Source organism: Arachis hypogaea, chromosome 8 (genome assembly GCF_003086295.3).
Source record: "Arachis hypogaea cultivar Tifrunner chromosome 8, arahy.Tifrunner.gnm2.J5K5, whole genome shotgun sequence".
Lineage (NCBI taxonomy): Eukaryota > Viridiplantae > Streptophyta > Magnoliopsida > Fabales > Fabaceae > Arachis > Arachis hypogaea.
Genome location: NC_092043.1, coordinates 33,149,476 through 33,166,278, shown reverse-complemented (window position 1 = coordinate 33,166,278; position 16,803 = coordinate 33,149,476). Strand labels below are relative to the sequence as shown.

The following is a 16,803-nucleotide window of genomic DNA, read 5'->3' as shown; positions in this document are numbered from 1 at the left end:
CTTCTTAAGTTTTTTCTTGTTATACTCTCTTAACAAGAATAAAAATAAAAAAATTAAACAAAGAAAAAGAAGAAACACATAAAGCCCGTTTGGGAAGTAGCAGAAACTATTTTTTCTTGCTTTTGAATTATGAAAAGTCACACTACGCATCTGGCACTATTTAAAAAAAAAAAAAACTTTAACTTCCTGACAAGTTAATTCATAACTTTTTGAAGAAGTTAAAATATATGATTTCTCCTCCTCGATAAGTCATTCTATCATTTTCGTAAAAAAAAATTGACCTAAAAACAAACAAAAAAATCTACTTTCATTCTTGGCTTTGTAAAAAAAAATACTGGAAATACTAACCCCACCACTATTTTCACCTAAGGTTCCATTTGCTAGAAGCATTGGTCTTCTGCCATCATTTTCACGTAATGATTTATCTGTTGAAAATATTGACCCTCCACCACCATTTTAAAATAATGTTCTACCTATTGCATATATTCCTTCCAGTTTTTTTTTATCATTTTATCACTCTATTTTTATTATTAAATTTATATTTAACATTGTATGTGGTATAAAATCTCAATTTTAATTTTATTTTTTTCATGTGATTTTATTTTTTTACAGCTATTATTTTTATAGTTAGTTATAGCAAGTTCTTGACCCCTATAAAAGAGGAGAGAATTCTAATAGAAGTAAAAAAAATAAAAAAACAGCAACAAAATATACATCGACACACATTTCACATTTATTTTTTATTTTTATCTACTATATCATACACAATAAACAGCAAACACTAACTACACAATAATTTCTTTGGCATTGTCATCAAGATTATTGTGAATTAAAATTTATTAGTATTTACCACATACAAGAACACCGTTATGGGTGAAGATGAAGTAGAAGAACAAGTTTCTACCTAAAAAATGGAACTAATAAGAAAGCAAATAAAGAATTAATTGCCTAAACAATTGTAATCTCAGGGATTAGATTATAGAAAATCAACATTCAATATTGAAAAGTATTTATTATCATCGTTGTTTTAATATCCATTTGTGAAAAAAATATTTTTTAAGTTATTTATCCAAATGCTATAACTTTAAGTACTTTTATAAGTTGCTTCTTTAAGTTGTTTACCCAAACTGGATCATAATGCTGCAAAATTATTTGAAAGATGATGAATCTATATTTATTCAACTAAAAGAATGAAAGAAAGAAATTAAAAAAAGATAAAATGCATTAAAAGAAATATTTTTGTACATTTGTAACAAAATTTCGGTTTTAGAGTTCTGAATTTGAATTATTATTGTGATGAATCTGTTCCATTATCGTTTTGGTATATTTTGAAAAATTTTTGGTGTATTTTAAAAAATTTGTAGTGTATTTGTATTCTGATAAATTCTGCATAATTCAAAACTTTTCTTCTTTCTCCTCCTTATTTTCTGATGTTTTTTTTTTATCTTCTTATTTCATTTTCTCTTCATTCTTTTTGGAAGGAAGAAAATTATATATATATAATATTGCAAAATTAATATATATATAATGTTGCAAAATTAATAAAAAGAAGAGGAAAAAAATACAATAATAAAAAAAATAACGATGAGAATGAAACACATAAAAAAAAGAATACAAAAAAAAGAAACGCAAAAACACTAAATACAAATATTAAAAAAAAACGCAAAAAAATGACGTAATTTCACGCGCATGTTATATAAGTGAGTTTTGTCACCTTAGGATTAATTTATTTGGACTTCTCTACTAACAAAACTTGTGTATGACTGTTACAAAAATATGTTTATATATAGCATCACTCTAAAATAAATTATCATTAAATAGGTCAAATCTACTGACATAAATTATATTCCAAATTAAGATATCAAACCTTTTTGGGCGTATTAACTATTAACGACAATAAAGTTCAAATCTTAAACATGAGAAGTATATTTTATTCAACCTGAGCGTTATTCAAAACCACTTCAATTTGTGTTGTCTATTGTCTTACATATCTGGTTCTCCGGAGAGCAGCCCCACCAGGTACTGGAGGGAAACAAAAATTTAATTAAAAAGACCATCAAAACGACACCGTATAGAGGATACCCTGCGTTTCGCGCCTAGGGTTTAAGCGTTTAACGATCGGAAAATAAGGTAAAAACCACGTTCCAAAACTGAAACCGAAACCAAAACCCAAGACCATCACAAACCTCGTTTCTTCCTTCAGATATGGAAATTTTCTTCTTCCCATTATTAATACTTCCATTTCCGTTTCCATATACCAACATCACCAAACTCACAAACCCTCGTTTTTGTGCTGTGTTCGAACATGGCGTTGTTCTCATCGCCCCAACCTCAACAACAACAGCAACAACAATCACAATTACAATCACAACCACCACAACCACAACCACAACCTGAAACTAAGGCTGAAGAGGACTATGCCATCGCTGATTCCTTCATCAATTTCGATTATGTTCCCGAAATCGAGGAAATGTCTGCACAGGAGGAGAGGACAGATGGTGCCTTGGAACCGATTGTTTCCGGCTCAGGGTCGACCCGTGTTGTGGAAGAACATGGAGCTGGAGCTGATGAGAGTGTAAATGTGGGGGCTTTGGGTAGTAGCAGTAGGATTAGGGAAGGGATTGAACAAATTACCTTAGCGGGTGGAAGTGGTGGAAGTGATGACGATCATGCAGATGATGAGGGTTCTTGTGAGAATTCTGAGTCTAAGAGTGGCGCTTCCGCTTCTTCTTCACCGTATTCAATTTCTTCAGCAAAAAGCAGTGACGTGAAGATGGAAGAGCGTGATGGTGAGAGAAGTGAGCCGGAAGAAGGTGAGATTATAGAATCTGATCGGGATGACGATGACGATGACGATGACGATGATGATGGTGGTCTTCTGAGATCCATTAGGTCAAAGAATGAGCTTGAGGTGTTGTTCTATTCCATTATCCAAGACTTGAAAAATACTTAGATAGTGCTATGTTCGAAATTTTTGCTTTTTGTTTTGGAACTATTCTTTGGTTTGAGATTTTGTTTTTTATTTTTTATTTTTATTTGTGTGTGTGTGTGTGTGTGTGTGTGTGTGTGTGTGGATGTGAACTTTTCAGATTCTTCCTGTTGTTGCTCCGGTGAATGTAACATTGGGACCACACCATCAGATGCTTCCAGTGGGAGTTGTTGTATCAGTAAGCTAACAGGAATCTTTACGGATTCCCCTTCAAACTTTTTAGTTTCTTTTCTGTTCCAAGTTTCCTTGTGTGTTGGATTCGACAGCTTTATCAAGTGATTTGTTTTACAGTTTATTGGTGATAAGGTCACTATCAAAAGCATGGAGAATCACCACCCTCTTAATGAAGGTTCAATTCTCTGGATAACCGAAACTCGAACACCTCTGGGATCAATCGATGAGATATTTGGGCATGTGGAACGCCCCTATTATGTTGTAAGATACAATTCAGAGAATCAAGTCCCCAAGGGGATCTATCAAGGAGCTTTGATATCCTTTGTTCAGGAATTCGCTGATTTTGTCCCTAACAGCAATGCTGATCTATTTAAGAAAGGATATGATGCAACATCTGGTGATAATGATGAGGAGTTTTTGGATGATGAGAAAGAGGCTGAATACATGAGAAAGCTAAGAATGACAAAGAGAGGCAGTAGTGATCAAAATGTTGGAGGTAGGAGAAAGGAGGGAAAGAGGTCTCCACCAGAAGGTGTGCTGCCTATGCCTGCTTTCCCTGTTGCTCCGGCCGCACCATTGCATGATCATGGACATCATTCAACTTTTGCAGGCAATGCACGAGGCCTTTTTGCACTGCCCGCACCGTTGCATGATCACAGACAACATTCAACATTTTCAGGCCACGCACAAGGCCCTTTTCTTCCAGCTGCACCATTGCATGATCATGCGCAACCGTCAACATTTTCAGACAACGCTCAAGGCTCCTATGCAGTGACAACGGTAGTTCCCCCATTCACTCCTGCAAATGCCAACCCTCCATTTGGAATTTGGACAAATACAGCTACAATTCCGCAGCCTCAGCCTGCAGCACCATGGTTGACACCAAATACTCAAATTCCTCATCAGTGGCCTCAACCGGTTGTTCCCTTTCAGCAGCAGTTGAATCCCGACCAAGTGCTTCTACTAGCAACAATGTTTCCTGGGGTGCAACCCAATATATTAGCACAGCAAGCTATGTATCCACAGGGTAATTGGGGTCAAAACCAAATGCCATTCGGGTTGAATATGAACTCACCATTCCCTCAGATTCAGCATCCTCCTATATATGCTGGACAGCAGGGTTCTTCATCCAATGGATTTCAGTCACAAACAAACCATAGTTTGGATTCTAACTCTGTTCCATTCAATCACCATGCTCCACATCAATTTCATCCAGGTTCATCTGCTAACTGTGGGAGAAGGCCATTTCATCATCATGGGGGTAGGAAAGGTTGGAACCCAGCCAGGTGAATGGGTGATGGTTATTATTCTCAGCTCCAATGCACATTGAAACCAGTTGATCAAATAGGTTCTTGTAGTAACAACCAAAACTTATCCTTAAACTGTTTAGCTAGTTACCTTGTTTTATATGGATTCTGGCTTGGATCCTTTCTATAATCTCAATGTCGTGTGCTACTGCAGCCTCAAAAGAACTTAGAATTCAAAAATGAAAAGAAGAGAGAGCGGGGTCTCTTATTTGCTCAAATAATTAATCAGGACACAAGACAAGTTGACAACAATCACAAGTCATAACATGCCTCTCATGACAAGGTTATTTGACAACGACACCAGTGAAAGATTCACTTACTCACAATAGGGATCAATGGCTATGGTTGTGGCACCTCTAAAGCACCATTTAAAAGTTGACAGTATAATACTATAAAAGTACTAATAAGATTTTTTGTTTAATAAATCCCTAATCATAAAGTTCGGCAACTAGCCATATTCATAGCATGTTCAAGTCTTTATGGTTTAATTATTAAAGTTCGGTATTGGCAATTCTTTAATCTTCACAATCATGAAACCATCATTTAACACAAATTTCCATTGAGTGAATTCCATTCATAAACACTCCCAAAAACTAAGGAGAATATGAAAAAATTTTGAAGCTGAGAACTACTAGTATCCTGCCTAGGCTTTGAAAATACTCAAGTTCACCTTTCAAATTTAGGTTTGTATTCATTTATTTATAATCAATGGACAGTTTTTTTTTTTTTTTTTTTTTTTTTTGCTAAGCATCAACTGGCAGTTTTACCCTTGACATGTTAGCAACTTCCTTTTGCATTAAAATGTTACTAGAAGAAAAGCGTTAAATACGGTCAAATTTAGCGATATTTAGAGGCAGCTTGTGGGAAAAAAAAAGTTGCAAAAATTAGGGGGGGATTTACTGGCGGATTAATGCTCCAGTAACCCTATTTAGTGAAATATTGCATTTTGGTTACCATTTCATTGCCGTTGAATTTATTTGTCGCTAAATCTTACGGTAATGTTGTCCAAAATTTAAAATGCACCGCCCTCTCCCCTCACTTTCCAAAAGCCGCTTCCAACATTGTCGCCGTTGGTGCTCTGCCGTACTGAATTCTGTGTCTTCGGAGTTGCCTCCCTCCTTTAAATAGGTTATCCTCGTTCTTCTCCTTCATCACTTTATATATATATAACTAAACCCCTTTTTGAAGCAGTCATCTATTTAGTCACCAAGGTCACTACTGTACTGTCTGAGTTGCCACCACATCAGAAAGGTATGCATACTCTAAACATCTTGGCTTCATTGTATTTTAAAAAAAAATTATGTTACATTTTTTGAATTAATGTGTTAATGTTATAATTTTTTTATGTTACATTGTATTTTTAATTCAGATTGTATAAATGTGTTAATGTGAAGAAGATTTTGAGAAAGACAAATATAGAAATAAGATCATTATTATTGAGATAAAAGTAAAAAAGGAAGTAAAGATCATAGCTAGATTCAAATGTGCTAGAAAAATTAAAAATTTATCTATTAAGATATTTTGTTATAAACATTATTCTTATTAAATAATTATTGCACATTTATGATATTAAATCTTTTTCTCCTTTTGAAAAAGAAAAGAAAACATGAAAAATTTCTTTCTATTTAACAAAAATATGCATCTCTTTCTTTGTTATTAATTTTTTATTTAATAATTTTTATATTTTATTAACTTTATTTTTGTTTTAGAATTTTTTTTGTTTAAATTTCGTGTAGCTTTAATCATTGGTTATTCATGGTGATATATAGTGGGTTGTTAAAATTTCTTTGTTATTTTTTTTATATCTAAACATGTTAAATTGTTTAAGTTTTATGTCATGCTTACGTTTTCTATGATAGAATTTTAGGACAAAAGTAAAAGAATGTTGTCTAGTAGCGTTTTTTCGAAATCTTTGCTTGCTGAAAAATTATAAAATAATAAGAAAATGTGTACTAGAATTGCTAGGATTTGATATTTCCTAAATATGTGTTTGTTTTAATTTATGTTTACAACTGTTTTCTCTATGAAAATTGATAACTTTTCTTGTGGAGTATATGAATTAGGAAAATTTCTGATGAAATTTCTAAAAAATTTAATAAGTTGTGTTGGTTGAATTCTAGACTATTTGTTGTAAAATGATTCTAGGTCATCGTTTATGAATTTATGATAGGAATAACGATCTACCGGAGGGACTAAAATCTGAGTTCTTTGAGGGAGTTGATCAATTTGTTGCATATGTCTTCAATATGGAACCATTTAAGTCTTGGTATCTAGGCGTTTGTGCTATAAGTGTTGATTAACTAAGTGGTTAGGACAATTGGATATAATCCTTCATCTTCACTGTAACAGATTCAATGATGGGTATTGAATGTGAATTGATTATAGAGAAGTTTATGAGCAGGCAATCAATCGGTCTGCACTGAATTCCAATAGGCCTGAGGATCGATCAAGGAAGGTTAGAGTGGCTAAAGAAATGAACACGAAAAAAGTAAATTGGGAGGGTATCCAAAAGATATACAATGAAATGGTATTTGATGCAATCAGTGTTAATATTATGAAAGAAATTGAAGAACAACCTAATCCAAAGACAGAGATTTATTATTTGTTAAAATCTGTACACAACAGTTGTTTGAGGGAAGCATTCATTCGAAATTGTCTGTTTGAGTTAGAATGATGAGTATTAAATCTGAGGCAAATCATATCCAAGAGTAATCTTAGTTTAGTTTGTATTGTACATATCATTTTACACACTAACCTTAGTTCTATTTTGTGTTTCTTTATTAAACTTCAAAACATTGTTATATAATTGTATAGCACTTAACTGCTTTCATCTTTGTTTCATGTAGACATGATGATATGCAGAGATGTTGGGAGGATGACGACGATGATAATCATTAGGATCCGTAGTGATTATGGTTATGTTTTGTTTTGTTTGACAGTATTAGTAGTTTATCTCTTTAACTTTTTCTTTTATACACTTGTTATTTCATATTATAGTTGACTATTTTTATTAAAAATATTATTTAATTTTTATTAATTGGGATTTGACGATTAATTCTTAACATATTGATAATGGTATATTAGGTTTTAACAGGTATTTTATATAGCCATTAAAAAAAATTAAAATTTAAGTTTAACGTCCAATTTATTATTAGTTGAGTTCGCTGATATTTATTAATTTAATTTAATCAATTATCATAAATAATATATTACTGTCGAATTTTTCGATGGATAAATCCAACAGTAATAACGCATGAAATCTTATTTCATGGCATCAAAGTTACTATTGAAAATTTTTTGATAGTAACCACCTCCATAAATTTACCAATCAAAATTTTAAATTTGCTGCTAAATTCACTGAAAATTAGTAACGGACTAAATAATTCCTGACTTCCCGTTAATGAGTTACTAGCAAGAATTTTACCGTTTAAATCTGTAAGCTACTAAATCCAACGATAATAAATTTATAGTAAATTTTTTAGTGATTTTGCTAGTAAATTTGACTATATTTAGGAATGAAAACAGGTTAGGTCAGACCAGGCTTTACTCTTAACAGGTCTGGCCTGTCATGTGGTCAATTGGCCTGAGCCTGACTTGCAGTCTGTTATAGATTTTTTTTAAGTATTAAGCTTGACCTGTTATTTAGCCTGGCCTGGTCTGAAGCCTGTTAAAAGGTCTGATAATTTTTTTTTTACAAAAATAAAAATATTATTTAAAAATTTTATTTTTTAATAAACATATTTATATTTAATATGTCATATTTAATATTTATAAAAATTTTAAATTTTAAAATATTTAAAATATACAAAACTATTTATAATTAAATATAATAAATTTAAAATATCTCATAATTTTTTTAATAATAAAAAATTTATTTATATATGTAATTATGTATTAACAGATCCAGGCAGGCCTGACAGGCCAATAAGGCTAATTAGTGAGGGGCCTAATCTATTAACATAATAAAATTTTTATAAAAGTTTGAGTTTGTATCTATTTTATAACAAGTTAAGCCAAGTCAGGCTAAATACAGACTAGACTACAGTTTTTGGTAGGCCGTCTGACTTTTGTCCACTCCTAACTATATTCAATGAATTTTTTGTTGTGTGAGTTTGCACTTTTTATTGTTTATTTATAATTTTGGTCTCATTACACATCTAATTATGTTTGTCAATTAAGTCTAACTAAATTTATTTAAATTTAACAAAAATTACTCACACAATGTATATGTAGATGAAATAAAGAGGAAAAGATAAAAAAAAATCTTTATTCTAGTCGGGTCACGCCGAATAGGGAACACAAGTAGTTTTAATCAACTAACAATCATTTTGGTAGTTCAGTTTTTAATCAGATTAAATTAGTCCTCAATTTTAAGCCGTTCATTAAGTTCGTTCTCTTGTGTGATGATAGCATTAATAGAAAGCTGAGGAAGTCATTAGGCAAACTAAAGAACTAATTTGATTGTTATTTTTATTTAATAATTAATTTAAAAAATATTATTTATTAAATTTTAATGTTATGTTATTTATAATTGAGTCTTGTTATATATTTAAGTATTTTTATTAATTAAATTTAATTAAATTGATCAAAATTTAATATGTGTATAAAATTATACACCTCTTTCATGTACAAAATAATATCAAAATTTTTTAACTTTAATATACAATTTTCTTCATTTTGACAATAACTTTTTAATTTTGACACTAAAATTTTTTAAAATTCTAAACTTAATGCTACGATTTTTTTCCTTCATTCTTCTTTATTCGTGTAGAAATTATGTATTTTTATTTATAAAGTTACGTATTTTTTTAATTTTTATGTTCATTATTAAAAAAGATAAATAAAAACGAAAGAAAAGGTTGCTTAATTTTTTCGTTTTATTTATTTTATTTTTTTTATTCTTCTTAAAAGGTGAAATAATTAAAATTATGAGTATGCAACAAAAACGTCTATCTAAAAAAAAGGAGGAGGAGTTGTTGTTGTTTGAAAAAAATATAAAAATAAAAAATAGTATTAAAATTTTTTAACCGTGAATAAGAATTTTTTAATTTTAACACTAAAATTTTTTAAATATGACACATAAAATAAAATACTGTAATTTTTTATTATTTTTTTTAGAAGAAGAAAATAACGACGTTTGAAAAAGAATTGCGCAAAAGCATAAAACTGAATGTTACCATTTTTTTAATTCTGTTTTGGAAAAAAGAAGAAGATGACGGTATTAAAAAAAAGAAGAAAGATGATAATAATAATGGTGACGATGATAAAAGAGAAAAATATGAAGAAAAAAGAAGTAATAATGATAATGATGAATTGATGATTATGATGATGATAAATGAAGAGAAAAAACTAAAAAATAAATAAAAAAAATATAGAAAGACAAAATATACACATTTAAATTCTAACTTGGCTGAAATTAATTAAAAAAAATTAGTTGTATAACATTTATGTTTCTAATTCATGCTTAAAAGAACCAAATTTTATCTTGTACTTAGAATAGATATGTAATTATCGAATGTTAGTTTACCAGTTTTAAAAATATTTTTCCCTTTAAAATTACAAAATTTACATCAATACTTCTATTTTGATAACAACTATTCCCTCAAGCTTTTTAATGTATGGTTACTTTTTTCAATTTTCATTATTTTTGTCCTATGAGTAACCATACATAAAACATTGTCATTCTTCCTATTTTTACATCGTCAGATTTTTTGTTTTTCTTTTATAATTGTATTCGTTAGGAAAAACTTGTATCCTCTATAATTTTTACCAATTATAAAAAAGAAGTCAATCATCTATATTTCTATTGCGAGGGTTACGTGAAATTGGATTGTATTTGGGTTTGAATGTGAAGTCTAAACTTCTTGTGAGACAGCGTTCGACTTATTCTATGTTAAGTAGACGTCGTCCGAGTTTCTTGTGAGGAAGTGGGAGATGGTACCTGCAAGACACTCCGATGCTTAAGTTAGCAAGAGTATCACCAGATTTATAGTAGGTTAGATCTTAAGCATACCTGAGGGATGTCAGTATATTTATAGGTGATGAGTCAATAACTACCGTTAGAATAGTTTCGTTATTGGTGACGGATAACCGTCCCCTTTATCTAGGAGTTGTTGAGATCTCTCTTCTAAAAGTAGGTGAGTGATAATAGGGATTAGTTATAATTCCTTTAGAAGGGAGTTATCACTTTGTAGCATTTTGTCCAACATCTTAGAAAGTCGATTACTCGACAGATGTCTTTCGGGCTTTCTTTACTTTGGGCTTGGCTTATGTTTTGGGTCAGAGTATGAACAGTGCCCCTGTTTGAGTCTGATTTTTTGCTTAGGTCAGATTCAAGCTGGTGAGAAGTCGGATAGGTGTTGATAGGTAGGGTTATCGCGTCGGGTTTTTTAGGTCTCCATTTTCAAGTCGGAAACCCGATGTGATTTCGAAATGTCAACTATTGTATATGTTGGCTTTCAATTTTGACACGTAGAGTGCGGTTACATTGGTAACCGCGCACATATTTAAATGGGGTGGTTTTACATTTCTACCCCTTGGGTCTTATAAATACCTCTCCCCTCTTTTCTTTCTTCTTTTTCGTTTCCTCTTCTTTTGATGCTTACTCCCTTCCCTCTTTCTCAAGTTTTTCGTCTTCTCTTCTTGCATTGAAGTTTCATTCCTCTTCAAAAGAACAAGTATTACCTTGATATTTGGTTTTGAAGAGGATCGTCCGTTATTTTGCTGTTTTTCATTCTCTCTTGCTCCCTTTGGAGAAAAAAATGTTAGTTCTTTGCACTATGTATTACTTTGTACATTTTATTCTTTAGAACTAAAAAATATTGTTTGCATTAATGTACAATCTTGTTTGTTGTTTGATGATTGGATTTTTGACGGTTTAGAATTTCTCAAATAAAATCTCGTCGAAGTATAGTTTCTAAACCAATCACTAATCCTTTCATACAAAAAGTTTTTTGTCACTAAAACAAACCCCTAAAATTTATAAACCGAAGTATTCAAACCTCGGGTCGTTCTCCCTAGGAATTACAATAAAGTGTCTTGTTATTGGTTTGAGTTGTTTTGGGGTTTTGATAAGAGGCATGAAAGTAAATGGCAATGAAAATAAACTAACAACTATAAAAGGCTCTTGGCAAGGTATGAAAATTAGAAGTCCTATCCTAGTTATCCTTCTCAATTGTGATGAGAATTGTTCATTGCTACCACTTAGTTAACCCTTACTAAATAAAGGAAAGTCAAGTGGATGAATTGACTTGAGCCACAAGTCCTAGCCAACTCCCAAGGAAAGACTAGCTTTAGTGAACTCCAAACCAATTAGCAATCTCTCCAATTATCAATCAACAAAGGAATTAGATAACTCAAGTGTCACTAATTACTCTACCTAGGTCAAGAGGAACAAAATCTATACTATATCTAAAAGAGACATTTCAACAAACACATAAAAGGCAATAAAAGTAAACAACATAAATTGCAAGAATTAAAGAGAGATCTAACTACAAAGGCAAGAGATCAACAATAGAAAAGCAAAGAAGAACAATTATTATGAATTACCTCTTATTGAATTGAAAGAAAATGGAAGGAACAATAGTAGATCTACAACAAAGTATAAGAACAACATAAAGGAAATTACAATAAAAGAATGGAAGAAGAATGAATGTAACAACAAGGAATTGAGAAGATAGAAGTAGAAGAAGATGAATTGAAATCTAGATCTAAGAACTAAGCCTAATCCTAATCCTAATCCTAGAGAGAAGTGAGAGCTTCTCTCTCTAGAAACTACTTCTAAAACTAAACTATGACTAATGGTCAAAAGTATGAAAGTATGTTATTCCCCCTTCAATCCTTGGCTTAAATAGCATCAGAAATGAGTTGGATTGGGCCCACAAGGCTTTAGAATTCGCTGGCCACGTTTTGCTTTAAGTGAACCAGGTGGCAGCAACGGCACGTGCGCGTACTATGCACGTGCGCGCCACCATACGTATAGCAACTATGGCAAATCTTATATCGTTTCGAATCCCCAGATGTTAGCTTTCTAACCCAACTGGAACCGCATCATTTGGACCTCTGTAGCTCAAGTTATGATCGTTTAAGTGCGAAGAGGTCGGCTTGACAGCTTTCCGGTTCTTTCATTTCTTCATGAGTTCTCCAACTTTTCATGCTTCTTTCTTCATTCCCTTGATCTAATCTTTGCCTACTAAACCTTAAATCACTTAACAAACATATCAAGGCATCTAATGGAATCAAGGAGAATTAGATTTAGCTATTTTAAGACCTAAAAAGCATGTTTTCACTCTTAAGCACAATTAAGGGAGAAGTTATAAAACCATGCTATTTCAATGGATAAATGTGGGTAAAAGGTTATAAAATCCCCTAAATCAAGCACAAGATAAACCCTACAAATGGGGTTTATCAACCTCCCCACACTTAAACCAAGCATGTCCTCATGCTTAAACCAAGAATGAAGTAAAGGGTATGACATTTATTCAATGGAACTAACTAAATGCAATCTACCTATATGCAACTATCTAAATGAATGCAATTGCTTGGTCAAAATAAATCAATTCCCAAGAAGCATATATGCACAAGGGCTAAGGACTAGCAAGTCTAATCCAAGTTGAATTGAGTTATTAAATATTTTTACAAACTTGCATGAGAAGAGATGATCATAGGTGGAAACATGTGTTTGAGCATCAAACCCTCACCGGATGTGTTTGCGTTCTATTCGCTCAAGTGTTTAGGGTTGATTTCTCTCAATTCTCCTCTATTTCATGCTTTCTAAGATTTGTTTTTTTCTTCTAACAATCAACATTTATTTCATGCATGCATACAAGTATCATGAGGTATTTTCTTTGGTTGTAATGGGGCTAGGGTCAAGGTAGGATGCATATTTGGTCAAGTGAGCTTGAAACTTGAATCTTTGATAAGCTTAAACTTCCCACCTAACGTATGACATCCTATACAATTTCAAAGCTAGCCTAACTACCCATTTCTCACTTTTTCACATACTCATGCAATTTCTTTTCATTTCACAACACATATGCATTGAGTTTTATTGGACCTTGCTTTGGGGCATTTTGTCCCCTTTTTATTTTTTTATTTTTTTCTTCTTTTTTCTTTCTTTTTTTCTATTTTTTTCTTTTCCTTTTCCATATTATTTTTCTTTTCTTTTTCTTTTGTTTTTCTCATTTTTTTTCTATATACAAGAACCTCAATGCATAAGGTTTTACATTTGATCAATACATGAGTATGTACCCAATTTCCAATATTTTCAATAATAATACAAAACTACCATTTTATTCACCCAATGTCCCAAGGTTCCCACACTTAAATGATACTCACACACACTAGCCTAAGCTAATCAAAGATCCAAATTAAGGACTTGTATTGTTTTTCGCTTTAGGCTTGTAATGTGCTAAAATAAGAATGAAGTGGGTTAATCGTAGGCTCAAATTGGCTAACAAAGGAATATAAAAGGTAAGGCTATTTGGGTAAGTAAGCTAAATGAAATGATGGCCTCAATCATATAAATGCATAAATACACAAAATAATGGACATGAAGAATCAAACAAATCAAAGATTACAATCATAGAAAGAGAATAATGCACACAAGAAGGAAATAAGTGGTTATAAGATGTAACCACACCATTAGGTTCAAAACTCACTTGCTTGTGTTCTTAGCTCAAAGACCATGTTTCACAATATATATAATTCAAGCAAGTTCTATGAAAAGTTTCACTCAAATCAATTGGTGCCCTATAGATAGAAATCCTTGAAAAATTTCATTATTTTGACTAAGCTTATTTTGTATATATATGCAAAAATTAAGAAAATGCAAAATGCAAGTAAAAATCCTAAAATCCTAGAATGAAATGCAAAAGTGTTGGGATTAGAAATTTGTCACCCAAAATCGCCGATTGGTCGGACGACCTCCCCACACTTAAAAGTTTGCACCGTCCTCGGTGCATTCAAAGATGAGCAAGGGGGTACGGCGAATCTCCGGATTGCTGCGTGTTCTTTCTCTTGCTTCCATGTTTGCTTGTGGTGCATTCGTCATGAAAGACAAAAATATAACATCATAAGATGAGACAATACACAAGCAAGGAAGCATACATTGTTGCAGTGAGGTAAATCACTAGAATTGAGTGAGTGAATTAGTGTGACATTAAGAAATATTAGGTGTGTGAATTCTAAATTGCGCGGTTTAGAACACACATTAGCATAAAAGCTATGTCACAAAAGAAGCATGCAATTTACTCATTCTAGTATGCTTGAGATGCTTTAAGTGAACTTGTAAGGTAAAACAAGCATTAAAGAAGTATGAAGGCATTCAAGCTAAAACATATGGATGCATATGATCATGAAATACAATGCATTAGGGTAAATGCATAACATCCATCTATCAAGAGGTTGCCTAATTACAAAATAAGGCTTAAATCACATGGTGGCCAAATCATGCAATTCAAAAAGAGTTACAAGCTCGAAGGCAATTCTCATCACTTGGTATTCTAAAAAAAAAAGTAAGCATGAAAAACTCAAAACCAAGTAGTAAAGTATAACCTCAATCATAGAATCCAACAAAGATTATAAACATAATGATGTTAAGAAAACATCCCTTTTTAATACTCAGCAGCAAGTAGTGGTAAACAATAATACCAATCCAACACTTACAATGATAAAGAGAAAATGAAATGAAGAACTAACTAAAACTAACTATCAACTAACTGACTAACTAATTAGTTAACTAAAATAAATGGTTATTAATGGTGTTTGGAGGTGTTGGATGAGGTGTAGAAAAAGGGAAGAATAAAGGAGAAGGAAAGAAATGGAAAGAGGAGAAGAAAAGAAAATGTAGTGAAAGAAGGACATCCGCGCGTACGCATGCATGGCGCGCGCGCGGATGGTAGTCATGAGTTCGGTAGAATGGGGTTGATCTTCATCCTTTGGTTGGTGAATCTCGGAATGAATTCTTCTATGAGGAGGGTTTTCCGAGGTGCCTTCACCATGTGGTTCTTCTGTTCTTTGAGGGGTATCACGATGGTTTGGTCATTGTTGCCTTCATCTCGATACTCTGGTTCTAATTCAGACGTTGTACGTCCATCTTTAAAGTGATTGTTTGTCATGGGGTGTTAACTTCCAGGGTCCCCGGCAACGACACCAATGTTCCAAGAGTTATCTGAAACTGAGTTGTATTTGGGCCTGAACGTGAAGTCCAAACTCCTTGTGAAATAGTGTCTGACTTGTCCTATGTCAGGTAGCCGTCGTCCGAGTTCCTCGTGAAGAGGTGGGGGTGGTACCTGCAAAACATTCTGATGCTTGATTTAGCAAGGACACCAGCAGGTTTATTGTAGATTGGATCTTAAGCATACCCAAGGGGTGTCAGTGTATTTATAGGTGATGTATCAATAACTACCGTTGGAGTAGTTCCGTTATTGGTGACGGATAACCGTCCCCTTTATCTAGGGGTTGTTGAAATCTATCTTCTAGAAGTAAATGAGTGACAATAGGGATTAGTTATAACTCCTTCAAGGAGGAGTTATCACTTTGTAGCATTTTATCCAACCTCTTAAGAGATCGGTTACTTGGTAACTGTCTTTTGGACTTTCTCTACTTTAGACCTAACTTGTGTTTTGGGTTAGAGTATGAACAATTCCTAACCCATAAAAAACGAAAACATCATATAAACATTGATCAATAAAGAAACATAATATGTATCAATTTTATTTTTAAATTTTAGAAAAAAACTATTAAATTATAACAAGAAATTTAAAACAAAAAACTTAAGTCATGGAAGAATATGGCATTTCCCACGGTTATCATAGTAAAATACCAGTGTAAGTTCCAAAAAGGAAAAAATAAAATAGAGATGTTTGATTATCATGCAAATATATAAACAAAAGAAAGAGCTTGTTACTTCTTGAATAAAATTATAATGTGAGCTTTGTAATTGTAAGAAAAAGAATATTTAAATATAATTGTAAATTTGAAATTTTATAATCACATAACTAGTTTACTTCCTAAAAAGAAAAAAAAAAACAAAAAAAAAACAATTTGATTCTTCTAATTGAGTTATTCTAACAAAATTAAAATTTAATAATGCGATATTTTTCAAATTAATTACTAAATAAAGACATCGATCAAATTAATGTTTCAATTGTTATCTCAAAATCAAATTAATCTCTCAAGAAAACCAAATTGATTACAACACTTCTGTTACTAGTCAGCTTTCTGTTAAGGCCATTGATTAATTAACTACCGAAAAACTATCTTAATTTATAAGCTAATTTGGTAAATATCAAAACTTAAGAACCAATTTAATCATCACATAAAATGAAGAAC

General features: G+C 32.0%; 1 protein-coding gene across 1 annotated transcript; it reads left to right on the top strand.

Moving 5' to 3' along the window:
- Positions 1 to 2,097: 2,097 nt before the first annotated feature.
- Positions 2,098 to 4,830, top strand: LOC112707089 (uncharacterized). The gene is made up of 3 exons (XM_025758653.3): positions 2,098 to 2,911; positions 3,090 to 3,167; positions 3,281 to 4,830. The coding sequence occupies exons 1-3, from the start codon at positions 2,306 to 2,308 to the stop codon at positions 4,451 to 4,453; spliced, it is 1,857 nt and encodes a 618-aa protein (XP_025614438.1). The 5' UTR covers positions 2,098 to 2,305; the 3' UTR covers positions 4,454 to 4,830.
- The last annotated feature ends 11,973 nt before the right edge of the window (positions 4,831 to 16,803 follow it).